The following is a 17,299-nucleotide window of genomic DNA, read 5'->3' as shown; positions in this document are numbered from 1 at the left end:
TGTTCCCCGGGTCCTATGTTCCCCGTTTTTAACACTCTCCGTAACATTTGGGGTGTCTATCCGCTATGACCACCCGCAATGCCGACCTTAGGTTTAGGCGTGAGGGGTGGGAGAGGTTAGGTTTTGGGTTAGGGTCTGGGGGAGGTTAGGAAGGGTTCTATGTTCCCCGGTCCCACAAAAATGGGGAACATAGGACCCGGGGAATATAGGACCCGGGGAACATAGGTACGCTCCCGAAAACGATTAGCCGTGTGCTTGAGGTACCCCCAAACATTGCCTAAAGTGCCATAAGGCTGCATGGCCACACCACTGTGATGTGGGCTTCAAGGTATTTGTGCTTGTATGAGTCTGGACAGACATGGATGTAGACTGCAACTTGACTTGTTGGCGGAGGCATACAACCGCAAGAAGGTTATTTCTATTTTATTGAAGTCGGTGGACCATTCTTTTGACATCAATAGCTACAGTATAACTTTAAAAGCACAGGTAGGTTTGACCCCCAGTTATATCTCTGACCTCATAACCCCCCATGAGGACAGGGGACCTCTACTCATTCTAAAGACCGAAGGAGACTTTGGAACCAGAGGACCTCATCTTTGGAACTGCCATCCAAACCATTCTGAGACATTGGTGAATTGAGTGTCCATTATTACTTAGGAGTAATTTTCTCTCTCTGTTTGCAGTCGTGAGGATGCAGCCAAGATTGATCTGATGTCACTATTTCCCAAGCTCTTCGGATGTGTTTACAAGTTTGCCGAAGACCAATGCTGGAATTAAAAAAGGCTCAACCTGAAAGACATGTTTAAAAAAGAAGACTTGAGGTGAGTTGGACTAAAAGCACTTTAAAAAATTAAGTCCAGTACCCAGGCAGAGACAAATGACATGAGTTTTAATTGTTATAAACAGGTCCCACTGCAAGGGTTCAACAATGTAGGCAGAAAAACGGCATATTATCTCTGTAACTATTCACTCTCATAAAGTTTTGCATGTAATGAGGCTAACTATTTTTGTTTGTTTGGCCTGTAGCACCATCTATGTAGAAATATCTCTACCAAGGAGTGAACCTGAGAAAAACTACTACTACGTAGCGTCATGCCCATAGACCCTGGGGGTACCGGATACAAATACAGTATCGGGAAATCACATTTAATGTTTTTTTTCTCACTCTCTCAGTACAAATACAAATATTTTAAACAAGCACACAGGGATTCTCCCGTGCAGGGTCTCCCAGAACGGAGTCCATTTCTGTGTGATGGGAGCCCACATGACATGTCGTGTTGGCAAAGATCCCTCGACTCTATGGCGCCTCACTGTGGAGTTGAATCGGCGGCATTAGCTGCTGTTCACATTGAACTGTGAGGCCGAAATATTATATATATATATATATATGTGGGTGTGTATATATATGTATATGTATGTATATATGTGTGTATATATGTATATGTATTAGGGGTGTCACGATACCCTCAGTTCACGATACGACACAATACACGATATTGGGTTCACGATAACGATACGATACGATATTTATTAGTTCTTTACAAAACTTGGAATAACGAAAATATATGACTGGAAAAATAGTCTTATTTGAAATACACAAAATGCAAAACAAATGCTGTTGTTGGAAATTGTTATAATAACTAGAAAACGACATGGAAGATAATTGGCTTATATTGCAATATAATGTGTCACACTGTCACAAACTCTCGTACTCCGAGTAGAGTATGTAGTTTGGATCAGTCAGAACTCTATTTGCCAGGTTAATAACTTTGTTTTCGAAGATGGACTGAAGTGTCGGATAATCCTTTCTGCCGATCACCTTCATGGCAGTTTTTACCATCCTCATGACTCGATTTGAGCTGTACAGTGAGAGTCCCAAACCATGCGGCCATGCCATATCTAATCAAGCTTTCTAGTACGGCGTTATAGAAAGTGGACATGATGCTGGAGCTCACGCCGAACAGTCTAAGTCTGCACAGAAAGTGGAGACGTTGAGCCAGCTTCGCACACAAGTAGTCAACATGCACGTTCCATTTAAGCATGTTGTCCATCTGGATCCCCAGATACTTATATGAGCTGACCTGCTCAATTTCACTGTTACCAATTACCACTGGGTCGTGAGCTCTCACCACCCTAGGATCAAAGATCATTTATTTAGTTTTCTTTGTGTTTAAAATAAGGTGGTTGCTCGAGCACCATGTTTCGAATTTAGATATCTCCCGATGGTACACCAGAGGGCATTCATCGCCACGCAGCAGACTGATGATGGCGGTGTCATCAGATAATTTGATTACAAAGTTGCTTGGGTGGCTGCTTCTACAGTCGTTAGTGTACGCTGTAACTGCCTTGCGGCACACCAGTGCTGCAAGATTTGGTGCAGGAAAGAGCAGAGTTCACCTTAACCTGTTGAGACCTTTGAGTTAAGAGAGAATAAAACCAGTTTATAATAAAAGGGTTTACATTCATTTCATTAAGTTTCTGGATGAGCAGGAGAGGTTGCAGTGTGTTAAAAGCTGAACTAAAATCGGCAAATAAAATACGAATATAAGCCTTACGGCGGGTTCACACATACGCCTAGAGCGACGCTTTAAGCAACGCATAAAATTTAGGCGTCCTTGTTAACAGATGAGAGCGTTCACACAGACCGCTGCCACGCTGCGCTGAAGCGTGCACGCTCTCGCTGCGCCTACGCTGCGATACATTTATCGTTTAGGCGTCTGTTCTATTTTTCAGCGTCTAGGCGCGTTGAACTGTCAAGCTATGCAGGAAGTGAGCAACAAGAATGGCAAAGAGCGTCCTGTTTATTTTCACAATTGAACCAATTTCAAATTAAAATATTATTAATCACATTGTTGGCTGTTGTTTCTGATGGACTTGGGCCATATTTTCTACCGAGTTTGCCCAAAAGGGAGGGTGGAGCGCAAATTAACGAGTGCATAGTAGGAGAGCTGTCCTTCATGTGTTCCTCTATATTAATGTCTTTTCTGTCAGATGCATATATACCCCCCCTGTCTCAATGCATGTATCACTCCAGTGTTGACTCATAGTCACTTCTTTTGTAGGGTATTTTTTTTATATAAATATTCTAAAACTGCATGTCGAAGTTAAATAGGCTAAAGATGTTTTCCACTCAACGTTTGGTTGTGCACACTCCATTGTGCTATAGCCTATGTCAGCGCAAATTCATTCACATGATTACCCAAGGGAAAATAACAATTACAGCCGGCCAGGAAATAGACAGACATCGTCACTTGCACATTACAATAAAAAAGAGGTTTATATTACTCACCCATGCTATAAATCAGATCTGAAAAGTGTAAAAAACCGCTGCTCATGTGATCAGCCAGCTGATCTACTATGAATCACCTCATTCAATGGAAAGGAATTGCTTCAAAATGTCCCCATTCGATGGGGTGGAGTTGTACAATCTCTACAACCCAGTTTCTCTGGGTTGTAGAGATTACTTGCAAAACCCCATTCAATGGACAGCTCTACAACCCAGTTTCTCTGGGTTGTAGAGCTTACTTGTAAAACCCCATTCAATGGACAGCTCTACAACCCAGTTTCTCTGGGTTGTAGAGATTACTTGCAAAACCCCATTCAATGGATAAACCTGGGGTCTCCGAGGCCTGGGTGGGCCGCAGGACCCTGTGGAGGTCCTGGGGTCGCTTCGGGGGGTCTGCGGGCCGAACGGAAGGTCTGGGGGCCGAACGGAGGGTTCGAGACCCTCGGGGGTCGTCTCTGGAGACTCCTCCAAGCCTCTCCCATGCCCCATGCCTAATCCTAACCCAGACCCTAACCTCTCCCACCCCCATGCCTAAACCTAACCTCTCCCACCCCCATGCCTAAACCTAACCTCTCCCACCCCTAACCCTGAACCTAACCTCTCCCACCCCCCATGCCTAAACCTAACCTCTCCCACCCCTAACCCTAAACCTAACCTCTCCCACCCCCCATGCCTAAACCTAACCTCTCCCACCCCCATGCCTAAACCTAACCTCTCCCACCCCTAACCCACCCCCCATGCCTAAACCTAACCTCTCCCACCCCTAACCCTAAACCTAACCTCTCCCACCCCCCATGCCTAAACCTAACCTCTCCCACCCCCATGCCTAAACCTAACCTCTCCCACCCCTAACCCTAACCTCTCCCATCCCCCATGCCTAAACCTAAGGACACAGGGGTCCAAGCAGACCCTCCCCATGCCTGCAGAGGTGGGCAGGGTGGTTGAGAGAAGAGCCAATGGAGAATCCTATCCATTAAATGAGGTTTTGCAAGTAATCTGTACAACCCCTGAATCCTACCCATTAAATGGGGTTTTGCAAGTAATCTCTACAACCCCAGGGAAACTGGGTTGTAGAGATTGTACAACTCCTCTCCATTCGATGGGGGCATTTGAATGCAATTCCTTTCCATTGAATGAGGTGATTCATAGTAGATCGGGTGCATCAGCGTAGCGCAGAGCGGGACTTCAGTGTGACGTCCTGTGTGAACGCAAATAGGCACCTAGCGTGCATGAAGCGATGCCTATATGCGTAGGCGTAGCTTAAAGCGTCGCTCTAGGCGTATGTGTGAACTCGCCGTTAGGGTCTTCTAAGTGCTTGCTGATTAAGTGTGACACACAGACCACAGCATCTTCAGTGCTGCGCCCCTCCCTGTAAGCATATTGTAAGGGCTCCAGACAGTCGGCAACTTCAGACTTTAGTAAGTTAACTATGACCCGCTCAAAACACTTCATTACACCACAGGTTAGAGCGATCGGTCTGAAATCCTTGTTTTCTGTCGGACATGACACTTTTGGAACAGGAATAATAATTGACTTTTTCCAAAGTACAGGAACAGTGTGGCTATCCAGAGATTTTTGGAAGATGGGGCACCAAGCCTCCGCCAGTTCCGAGGAGCATTTTTTTTACAAAATGGCAGGCAGGCCATCCGGCCCTGTGGATTTCTTATTACAGACCTTGCTGAAGACACTCTGTACTTGGTGTCAATTATTAAATGCTCAGCTTCATCACAGGAGGGAATACAATCAAGATTAAAATCAGCAGCAGCAGCCTTCATGGAAGGATCGGTGTCAAATCTGAGAAAGAAATCATTCAGATCATTTGCACTGTCCAGTTCATTTACTGAGACTATTTGCTTCCTGATGGGGTTCATGTTTGATATTTTCTTCATGCAGTCCCAGATCCTTTTGCTGTCCATGTTACCACTGTTACCGACATTACCGGTAACTGCACTCTCCTCCAATGCTGCACGTTGCCTCCCTCTGGCCGTTCGCAGTAACTGGTTCAGCTCTTTTTGGGCTGCTGCCACGCCCCCCCTGTCCTTATTTTTAAACGCCAGTTTCTTTTTGTTAATGCAGGTTTTAACCTCCTTAGTAATATATGGTTTATTGTTAGGGAAGTGGAGGACATCCTTTTTTGGGACAACGTTATCAACACAAAAGTTAATGTAGTCCGTGATTGTGTCAGTTGCCTCATTTAGGTCCAGGTTTTGGAATAAACTCCAATCAGTGCTGAGAAAACAGCCTCTTAAAGTCTCCACACTGTCCTCAGACCACTGCAACACTGTCTTGTGCTGTGTTTTTTCAGATTTTAGCGCAGTTTTATATGTGGGCAACAGGTGAACAGTGGAGTGATCCGAGTTCGAGAGAGGGGGGAGGGCCTTGGCTCTGTAGGCATTTTTATGGTTGCCATAACATTTGTCCAGGATTTTATCATTCCTTGTGCCGCATTTAACAAACTGGTGGAAGCCAGGTAGTGCTGGCTCCAGTCTGCAGTGATTTAAATCACCTAATACAAATAGTCTAGCAGAAAGGGCCCTCAGATTTTGAGATACCCCTACCCGAGGTAGAACAAATGCCAACAATGTTTTTTCTTATCTTTAGGGTCCCCCATTAATGAAATTGATTCTTGGCAAATTTTATTTTTGGGGAAAAAATGTTTTTTTGGCTGTTCTTTAGAACTACCCCAATCCCTGAAAAAGAGCCAAATTAGGCCAGTCCGAATAGGGTAAAGGTGACAAAAAAGCTCATACCTTGAGAATGCTCACTCTTTTCCTCATCAGATTTGCTGAGGTATGAACCAGGTGGCTGCCCTACATCACCAAATAGTCAGAAAATTATTTACCTAAAAAGATCATGAATTATAGTCCTGTAAATATAGCTTTAGTTTAGGCGGAAATTGTACTTTGTGGTGATAGGAACAGGACTCCATCACTTTTCTCTCATTTATCAGAAAAACAGAAATCCCTGAAAAATATACCATTACTGAATTGTCTAGGGTGCTATTGAACACTAACCAGTAGTTGTATGGAGATATCTGGTACCGTTCTATTGCAAATGAGATTTCTTTAGACATAGCCCTGCCTTTTCTCTGAACCAGTCAAAATTCCGAATGGGGGGATAAGTGGTATACTTCTAATAATAATAATTTTATTTGATGACACCTTTCAAAACACCCAAGGTCATTGTACAGTGCATAAGAGACATAACATTCTAAAAGATCATACATAAAAACAACAGGCATGGCAAACACCAGCATCATTAAAATACGACGAGCATAGATATAAGAAAAGACAGGAGATAAACACGGCAGGCTAATAACAGATTAAGTGCTGTATATGATTAAAGTGAGTAGGCCAATTTGTACAGGTGGGTTTTGATTGAGGTGGGATTTGAATGTGGTGATGAAGTCAGACTGTTGGATGTGTGGGGGCAAGGAGTTCCAGAGTCTGGGTGCAGAGCAGCTGAAGGCCCTAGCACCCATCTTACTGAGGCGAGAGGTGGGGACGGTCAGGAGGCCAGCTGAGGAAGAGCGTAGGGAGCGGGAAGGGGTGTATTCCTGGAGGTCAGAGAGATGGGTGGGTGCTAGGTTGTGTAGGGCTTTGTAAGTGAGCAGAAGGTTTTTAAAGTCAATCTGGTAGTGAATGGGAAGCCAGTGGAGTTGAATGAGAACAGGGTGGTCAGATGATTTAGTGCGGGTGATGATCCAGGCATTTGGAGTCTGTTGAGCAATTTGGTGGGTAGGCCAGAGAGAAGAGAGTTGCAGTAATCAATCTGGGATGTAAGAAATGTGTGGATGAGGACTTTGGTGCTGTATTGGGACAGGGATGGGCGGAGTCTGGAGATGTTGCGGATGTGGAAGAAAGCAGACCGGGTGATGTTTTTTATGTGGGGTGCAAAGGAAAGGGTGCTGTCCAGAATGACGCTGAGGCTGTTGACTTGGGTGGAGAAGGGAACAGGGAAGCTGTCAATGATGATGTTTGGGGTGGTGGTGTTATGAGCTTTTGAGAGGGTGTTTTTGGAGCCGATGAGCAAGGCCTCGGTTTTACTGCCGTTTAACTTCAGGAACTTCCTGCTCATCCAGCTCCTGATGTCCTGGAGGCAGGCAGTGAGGGAGGTGGGAGGAAGAGTGGTGGTGGGTTTGGTGGAGATATAGACCTGGGTATCATCGGAGTAGCAGTGAAACCGGACACCATGGTGTCGGAGGATTTTACCCAGGGGGAGGAGGTAGGTGATGAATAGGAGTCGACCCAATACTGACCCCTGGGTCAAACGGCAGAACACCCGGACGTGTGGTTCCCTAGTTGGACAAACTGTTGTCTGTCGGTGAGGTAGGATGCAAACCAGGGAATTACAACACCAGTGATTCCAATGTTCGCCAGGTGCTCCAGAAGTAGCGGGTGGGAGATGGTATCGAAAGCAGTGGAGAGGTCAAGGAGGATGAGGATGGTGAGGAGTCCAGAGTCAGCTGCACGGAGGAGGTCATTAGTTATTTTTACCAGGGCTGTTTAACACATTCAGTGCCAGCGACGCCATATGGCGTCATTAGAAATTTACCGTAGAGTGCCAGCGACGCCAAATGGCGTCAATAACTCAATTTTTTTTTTTTGACGGGGGGGGGGTGTCGATCTATGCCTCTTACATCGCCTCTTACAATATTCAGAGGTATTGAATGTGTCTAACCTATTTTACAGAACCCTTAGGTGGCGACAGCGCTCTCCAGATGAGAGAACGTGGAGTGAAACACACAGAAGAAGTCATTGGGGGGAAGGAAATCGCATCGCATCCGTCCGTATGCAGCGGCTTCATTGAAGCAACGTTTAGCTGTGCCCCTGCAGCAGCCAATCTGCTATCACAATTGAGCACCTCGGTGTCCGCTGCAACAGCCCAGCGAGCACAAAACGTTTTTTCAACGTTGATTTTTAGTTGAAATCTGGGTGATATTGGGTTTGAACGTCTAAGACCTAATTTCACCCTCTTTTCAACCGGCTAAAATGCGGTTACAACGTCAACGTGTAAAAAAACACAATTTGGTTCATCATATTGTTAAAACATTTGTTGTAGCTTGGAATAGAGGCAATATTGATAGTGTGTGGATTGGCATTTGTCCATTTTATTGTGTAACTGAGCGTTGAAATCTGGTCTATACGAAAACTACATTTCAACGCATTTTATGTCACATGAAATATCATAAATATGGGACTATATAGGCTATGTGGTGCCAGCAAAAAGCTTCCAGGACACAACTATGGTTAATAGTTTAGCGCAATACTATAAAATAATGAATTCAGTTCCTGCCGCAACATGCATGCGCAAGTACTTAATTGCTAGCTATACTAACCGTGACTGACTAGACTAGACCAAAGCAAGTCTGCACTGGTCTGCACCAAGTGCGGAACGAGGTGCTCTGGGCACGCTATGTTATTCCTCTGCGAGGAGGCTCTGTGTACCTCCTCAGTCTCTGGTGTTAAATGAAGTAACCTCTGAAGCCATAGGCTACAGCCTATAGACAACACACACACACACACAACATAATTTTAGTCTGTTACATTAATATAATAGTCTCGTACACATCACATAAAATAACTTAACTCCCGATCGTCGACAATCATGTAGTCTACAAGTTGTGTGCAAGATAGAGTATATATGTGTCCAGCTCTCTATAGAGTATAAGAAAATGTATAGCTCAGCGCGTTAAGCGGACTGGCTTGAATGTGGGAAAGCGGGGTTCGAATCCCGTGTGCGCTGCTGAATTTTTAATTTAAGAACCTGGTGAAATATGGTCTAAATCTGAACGTTCAATAAACGTCTGCAAATAGTGGGTGAAAAAACTTTCACTTTCAAACCTTCCTTGGACGTTTTTTCAACGTTGACCCTAAACGTTTTTTAAACGTCTTTTCAACCGAAAAATGCTCGCTGGGAGCCTCCGTGTCCGCTGCAACACATGATCAGCCGTGGATTTGTTATTATTCTCAACTCGAAGCATGGGAGCTGGTACACGCGGCTGTAAAAAAGCAGGATCTAGCGGACTTTTTCAGTGCTGAGCACAGGCAGAGAAAACAGCAGAGCAGAGAGACACTCCTCCCACAACGGGGGGGGGGGGGAGGAGGAGGGGGGGAGGTGGGCACGCAGAGCCAAGTACACAACACAGACCCAGACAGCAGGACAGGGTTGGCAAACGCAAGCCAGAATATCCGATGCCCACCAGCAGCAAAAGATCAGCAAGAAGCTGCAACCAGCAGCGCATGCAGGCGCCAGCGCTGCTGGTTTCAGCTAAAAATATTATTCTTCCAAACAAAATTCCCTTGCCTTCACTGTTTTATTGAAGGAAATTATTTTTGAGGTGTGACTACATCAGAAAATTAGCTTCAGAGTCAGTGATGTGCTTGAAATGTTTAATTTCACAAAAGGCTCATTATCTCAGCTCGTAGAAAAAAAGCTCTGTTTTTCGTTCAATCAAGCTATCTTCTCCGGCTCATAACTAAAGAACGGAAAATGGGATCAATAAACTTTTTTTTGCAGGTGATAGAAGAGAGTCTCATCGTTATTTGTGCGTGTTCAGTGTTTACATAGTAATTATTAAAGAAATTATATGACTGTTTTAAAATGCATTGCGGCCTATGTGGCACAGCAAGCAACCTTTTGCCCAAGGGCCGTGGCACTGAAAGTGTTAAATGGTTTGTGGAGGTTGTTTGAGTCGAGGTGGGACTGGAGTTGGGCGGCAACCACCCTCTCAAGAGTTTTGGAGATGAAGGGGAGGTTGGAGTTGGGACAGTAGTGGTTCAGGTCAGATGGGTACTGTGGCACATAAGTTAAGAATGCCCACTCTGATGGTCATCATATTTGGAGAGGGAAATACCAGGTGGCTGAACTACATCACCAAATAATCAGAATGTGGGTAACCCAATAAATAAAGTTTATCAAAATTACAAGCCTCTAAAACATAGAAATACAAGGTGTAAATATTGGAGGTTTGCTGGAAACTGGAACATTAATCCAAACTATAATAAATCAGTAGTATCTCCTGTCTTGACATGATGAAATAATACAAGTATAATAGTAATAATAATACATTTGTTTTATGGTAGCCCCAAATCTCAGTGCTTCATTTCATTTCATAAACAAAAACAGGATAACAGACTAGAAAACAAAATAACCAAGGCAAAAATAAAACAGAACAGAGGAATAAAAAGTGACTGCTCGTTTGACCTGGTATATGGACACTTGTTTCACAGCCAAAGTCCAAATATCCAAATATGAAATACAGTATCAGCCCTTTGTTGAACGTATTATGACCGTACCAGATTATTGTGCCGGTGTTTGGGAGTCTGGGGCACATTCACAAGCTTATACTCCATGGACTGCAATTGTTAGGCTTGCAAAAGACTGATGCAAACAAAACTGTGTAAATATTGTTCAGTCTGTAGGCAGCCTGTCTAGGGATGTCGAAAATCATAATTTTTCTTGACCGACAACCGATACTCATTAGCCGACAACTGTCGGTTAACCGAGAAGATTAAAATGCGCTATTTTACTGTCTGTGCCCCGTTAAACCATTAGGCCTACCAAATGCTTGATTTTTTTTCAGTAGAAAGCGTTTATTTTTACATCTACAAGCAGAAAAAAACACATTAACAAAACGAGAAGACAAGTTAATCCTCCATCTAAACAAAAACATTCCTCGGATAGGCTATGATAGGAGCTGCACGCATTGCAGAAGGGGGAAATACGGAGGGAAAAAACCCATAGTCACGCTCACAATTCTTAAATGAATTATCTTACTGCATGTGTCGGAAATAGTCTAATAAAACCAGCAGAAACTAATTTTAAAAGCTCAGAACGAAACGTGTCGCTAATTGAACGAATTTCCACTTTGAATAGCACATCACGACACCGCCCCAAGCCTTCACGCTGCAGGGCGCACTGACGAAGCGCTTATTGCTCTCTCCTTCTGACAATCTCACTAATTCAACAGTGGTTTACCTGCTTTTGAGATCTGCAAAAAAATAGTTTGCTTCTCTCTCCACGCTTCTCCCTCTCTCTCTTTATCTGCGACGAGGGCTGTAGGTGACTATTATGCTCTCTGTGTGTCCGGCTGCACGACATGACGAGTGCAGCAAGTCCGCACGCTGACAGCTGTCAGCATTGCGGGACTCGGGAGGATGAACAAATGAAATAAAGCAGTCTGTCCAAACTTTTTACCGATCTAATATGAGATGCAGAGAAATAATTATATATTAATAGCCGATGTGTTTAGAAGAGCATTCTCACTCTTGCTGTAATCGTTGTGGGATTATTACACCTGAGAGACAGACAGACTCGGAGAGAACTCAATTTACGGTAAAAGTGTGGATTCCTCAGTGAATCGATGTGGAAGACGCAGCTTGTTTTGAAACGCGTCATTGAAAGTAACCTCATGGTTTCCTGACAGCGGCTGGAACACAGAAGGAGCATGACTGACTGGCTCGCTGTAGTCTGACTCTGCACAGGGCAGGGCGTCTTCTCCCGTCTGGTCAAAGCAGAGGGGAGGCGGGGGTGTGGCGCATGTGTGGAGCTGAGTTTATCACAGAGCACATCTCGCACGGGAGAGGCGGACAGTGAGAGAGGCAGTTTTTGCATTTGGAAAAGCCTTTCTCTAAATGAATGTTGTTCTGGCAGTGGCAGGAGCTTTTAATTCCTATATAATGCTGCTACAGTAACTACTTAGGCTACGTTAACATTGTTGCTTACGGCGAAGGAGGGAAAAAAAACACCATATTGGCAACACGTTGTATGCCAATTTAATATGCAAATTAACCGTTTGGCCGACATGCTTAACTGACCAATGACGTTGTCGGCGGTTAACCGATTAACGGTTAACCATCGACATCCCTAAGCCTGTCTATCTGGAGACAATCAAGTTTAATATATCCTTAGTATCATTGTCCATTTGTCAAATTAAGCTATCACAATGTTAAATGTTTTCCTCTTCTGTGTATCATATTGTAACCTTTTTCCCAAGTATTTGGATCTTTCATTGTTGCTGCGCGTACATAAGATGTGTTTCAGTGAGAGGTCAAGTATATAGATACTAGAATGTCAAATGTCAGGTTCCTCAGAGACGTTTGGGGACACATTTTGACATTCTACACACCAGGTACAGAACTCCGTACAGGGGAGGCCAACAGAGAGGCACTGGCACTTTCCACTCTCTCCACAGTTTGGATCTTTGCAATACAAGTAAGTAATGTCTCTCACTTCTGTAGGTGCTGGGGTTTCTTAAATAGGACTGGTTTAATGGCTCCATCTCTGACAATCCATCCCTTGCCGATAAGACTCCATAAAAGGGGTTTGGGCATGTGACTCTGACACCATATCGCTGTCTGATACAGTACATTGCTCTTTGCACATGTTGTGCAAATTCATCCTCTGTTGGTGGCAGGTTTGCAGAGGCTGCATATGTTGTTGATGCAATTATGAACCTCAGTTCATCCAAGTTTGTGCACATCAGTCCATTTTCCTTTTTATTTTTTCCGTAAAGCAGAAGCGCAAATTCTCTTGCGACTGGCAAAGACTTCCAAGCTGGAAGAGTCCAAAATGGGCCAGATCTTTGAGCTCACTGAGATGGGTCTTGAGTTTGGTGAATGCTGTTGTCTTTCCTATTCTGTACAAACTACTTGTTGTGTCACAGTCAGTGAGTGCATGACATGCTGGTAGACAGCAAGAGCAATGTATCAGACAGTGATATGGTGTCACAGTCACATGTCCAAACCCCTGTTATGGAGTCCTATCGTCAAGGGATGGATTGTCAGAGATGGAACCATTTGACCAGCTCTATTTAGGAAACCCCCAGCACCTACAGAAGTGAGAGACATTACTTACTTGTATTGCAAAGATGCAAACTGTGGAGAGAGTGGAAAGGGCCAGTGCCTCTCTGTTGCCCTTCCAACATCTTATATACGCGCAGCAACAATGCAAGATCTAAATACTTTGGAAAAAGGTTACAATATGATACACAGACGAGGGAAGAATGTAACATTGTGATAGCTTAATCTGACAAATGGACAATGATACTAAGGATACAGTATATTAAACATGATCGTCTCCAGATAGACAGGCTGCCTCCAGACTGAACAATATTTAGACAGTTTTGTTTGCATCACTCTTTTGCAATCATTACAACTGCAGTCCATGGAGGATAAGGTTGTGAATGTGCCCCAGACTCCCAAACACTGGCACAATCATCTGGTTGGGTCATAATACGCAACAAAGGCCTGATACTTTGGCTGTGAAAAAAGTGTCCATATACCTGGACAAAAAAGCAGTCACTTTTTATTTCTCTGTTCTGTTTTATTTTTGCCTTGGTTATTTTGTTTTCTAATCTGTTTTTCTAGTCTGTTTTTGTGATTGTGTATTATGATTACTATTATACTTGGATTAATGTTCCAGTTTCAATAAAACTTCCAATATTTACACCTTGTATTTCTATGTTTTATGGTAAATGGTAAATGGCCTGCATTTATATAGTGCTTTACAATCAGTAGGTACATTCACCCATTCATACACCGATGGCGGCAGGCTGCCACGCAGGGTGCTGGCACACCATCCGGAGCGATAGGAGTTCAGTATCTTGCCCAAGGACACTTCGACATGCAGACTGGAGGAGGTGGAAATCGAACCACCGACCTATTTTATCCAAAGCGATTAGTGGACGACCTGCTCTACCTCCTGAGCTACAGCCGCTCCAGGTGGTTTGTAATTTAGATCAACTTTATTTTATTGGTTTACCCACATTCTGACTATTTGGTGATGTAGTTCAGCCACCTGGTATTTCCCTCTCCAAATATGATGACCATCAGAGTGAGCATTCTTAACTTATAGGCTATTATGCCACTTCACTTATCCCCCATTCAGAATGACCTAATTTGACAGTTTCAGAGAAGAGGTAGTAGGTCTATGTCTAAAGAAATCTCATTTGCAATAGAACTGTACCAGATATCTCCATACAACTACTGGTCAGGGTTCAATAGCACCCTAGACAATTCAGTAATGGTATATTTTCCAGGGATTTCTGTTTTTCTGATAAATGAGAGAAAAGTGATGGAGTCCTATGTTCCTATCACCACAAAGTACAATTTCCGCCTAAACTAAAGCTATATTTACAGGACTATAATTCATGATATTTTTAGGTAAATCATTTTCTGACTATTTGGTGATGTAGGGCAGCCACCTGGTTCATACCTCAGCAAGTCTGGTGAGGAAAAGAGTGAGCATTCTCAAGGTATGAACTTTTTTGTCACCTTTACCCTATTCAGACTGGCCTAATTTGGCTCTTTTTCAGGGATTGGGGTAGTTCTAAAGAACAGCCAAAAAAACATTTTTTCCCCAAAAATAAAATTTGCCAAGAATCAATTTCATTAATGGGAGACCCTAAAGATAAGAAAAATCATTGTTGTCATTTGTTCTACCTCGGGTAGGGGTATCTCGAAAACTAAAGCCTTTTTTGAGGACTTGCTGCTAGACTAAAAGGCGGGAGCTCCAGGAGTGCGGAGTGATTGAGTGTGGACACAATCCCCTATTTTATTCGCGGCTCTAGCGGCGTTTCCACTGGGTGGAACATAGGCTACACAAATTACAATGTTGCCAAACTCCCTGGGGAGATAAAACGGTCTCATAGAAAGACAGCAATTCAATATCGGGGTCACAGTAGGTTTCTCTGATCGTGTACTGTTTGCACCAGCTGTTACTCATGTACACACATATACCTCCTCCTCTGCTCTTCCCAGAACTGGCCTCTCTGTCGGCCCGAATCAGGGAAAAGCCCTCCAGCTCCACCAGAGAGTCCGGTGTGTCCGGGCGCAGCCATGACTCCGTGAACACCATCATACATGACTCCCTGTACCCGTAGCAGGATCTCCTGTTGAGTCGGAGTTCGTCCATCTTGCTGCGTAGAGACCTCACGTTGCTTAGGATGATGGATGGGAGCGGCGGCCTGCTTCCTCTGTGTTGCAGCCGCTGTCTGACGCCTCCTCTCCTGCCTCTCCTTCTCCAGGGCGTTTCACGAGCCGGCTCCCCCCTCACTTCCTCCGGGAGGCCTTCTGGCGGGGTGTCGCCTCTATGCCAGAGGACGAGCAGGGCATCTCTGGAGTAGGCACGATGTAGAGCCGAACTCGTTGAGAGTGTATCGGGCCCACTCTTGCATAGTAGTTCACCGACCACCAGAAAAAGTAGTCACAGGTCACAAGTGCCGCCATGTCGTCACGTCCTTGGTCCCCGGCGCTAGCAAGCTAGCTAGCTTAAAGCCGAGGGACACGGTCGAGATACACCCGGCCCAGCCCGATGAAGCTAGCAGATTAGCTTGGAGCAAGCAGCTCCTAATGTCACAGAAAGCTGCCGTATCGCAGCATCAATAATCCCCAACGCAGGGCCCACCGTTGTCCGACGAGCTGGCCCTTTGTGGGGCAAAAATCATCCGAGCTGGCTTGAAGAGACTAGGCTAGCTTGGTCTCCCAGTTGGTAGGAATTATCCTGGAGGTGGCTAGCAATGCTATGCTAGCCCGCCACACCAAACACCATCAGAGATTTCTCGGATCATCCGGCTCTAAGTGGAGGGTTCCAGAATCACCGAGCTCTGTCCTTTCACAACCCGGAACGTTAGCTTGCGATTTCGGCTCAGCCAGAGGTTTCTCGGATCATCAGGCTCTTGATAGAGGGTTCCTGGGTAGCCGAGCTCTGTACACTCGGCGTGGGGGAAAGAAGCTAAGCTAGCTGACGTAGCTAGCTAGTATTGTCCAGAGTGAGCGTGTTTTCCCGGGAGTGCAGATGGTAAAGTTAACGTAACCACTGAAGACACAGAAACATAAAACGTAAAACATAAAAACAGATAAAACGATTAAAAGCCGTGTGCGATTGCTGCGGCACTAGAGCCCGGGTCGCCAGCAGAGCAGCGCCACCGGAAGAGGACTGAGAGACAGTCATATTGATTCCACCTGTAACTCTTCAAAAAGAGACAGAGGGCGAGACAGACGGTTTGCTCAAGTTAATTCAAGACTCTGTGTTGGTTTACGAGTGAGTTTAAAGCGTTACTTCGTGATCACTGTGTGGATAACTCCTCGAGCTGCGGCAAGGCCATATTTAATGTAGGCTAGGCTAGGCTAATGGGTATGGACTGAACCACGAGATTTCATCGGTGCTGTGAGTTCCATAAGGAAACACACTCCGTTGTGTTTGTGAAGAGTGCGTAAGGTAATTAGCTACTTAACATCACGCTACAGTTCATTAATCATTGGTGTGTTTCAGTTGAGGTCAGTGTCGTTTCAGTTGTAACTTCCGGGTTGATTGAGCAGATTGGATTGTCTTTCGTGTGTGGATTAGTATACAGTGTACTCTGTAGATACTGTATGCAAAGTAATCTGAGAGAAATGGCCCAACAGTCAAAACCACAGAAGTGGCATAGTGTCAGCAAGAGATGGAGGGGGATATTCGAGCAACTTGCTAACATTGATGAAAGTAAAGTAACCAGAGTTGGAAACTTCACATTTGTGAAAGATGACCAACATTTCCGCATAGCAAAGGGAAGTGATGGTACTGAAGTCTTCTTGGGGCTGAGAGATGACGGCACTGAAGTGCATGGCAGTTAAGCGAATGTCCAAATCCAACTATAAGATGCTGAAGAATGAGGTAGAATTTTTACGGCTTCCACAGCTTGATGATTCGTCTATTGTAAGATACATTTACGTTACAGAGGATGAGAACTTTGGATACCTTTTTGTTCAGCTATGTGAATACACCCTGGCAGAATATATCAGACGTGACTTTCCAGGAGTCGATCTCTATGAAATGAGGAAAGAACTTGTGCATCAACTGCTCTTAGGTATAGATATGCTTCATGGTCAAGATCCCTTCGATACTTCACCGGGACCTCACACCTCTGAATGTTTTGAGTGGTAAGACATTACACGTGCAGCTCACTATAAAAAATGTAAAAAGTATGTACACAGAGATTGGAATTGATTTGGATCAATATATAACGCAAAA

General features: G+C 44.5%; 2 protein-coding genes across 2 annotated transcripts in view; one reads left to right on the top strand and one right to left on the bottom strand.

Annotated features, from left to right (window-relative positions):
- Positions 1-15,170, top strand: part of LOC310777348 (uncharacterized protein) — a gene marked incomplete at its 3' end in the record, with an annotated part of 34,215 nt that extends 19,045 nt beyond the window's left edge. The window contains exon 7 of the mRNA XM_083637683.1: positions 15,049-15,170. Coding sequence (XP_083493809.1) covers positions 15,049-15,170 — 122 coding nt within the window. The remainder of the gene's footprint in view (positions 1-15,048) is intronic.
- The window catches only part of LOC310776358 (fibroblast growth factor 12-like), a gene marked incomplete at both ends in the record, with an annotated part of 210,047 nt that overhangs the window by 137,300 nt on the left and 55,448 nt on the right, over positions 1-17,299 (bottom strand). The gene's annotated exons all lie outside the window — the stretch shown is intronic.

The sequence above is a fragment of the Poromitra crassiceps genome (assembly GCF_964638095.1).
Source record: "Poromitra crassiceps genome assembly, chromosome: 5".
Taxonomy (NCBI): domain Eukaryota; kingdom Metazoa; phylum Chordata; class Actinopteri; order Beryciformes; family Melamphaidae; genus Poromitra; species Poromitra crassiceps.
The sequence above is the reverse complement of the archived record's forward strand: the minus strand, read 5'-3'. Positions and strand labels throughout refer to the sequence as shown.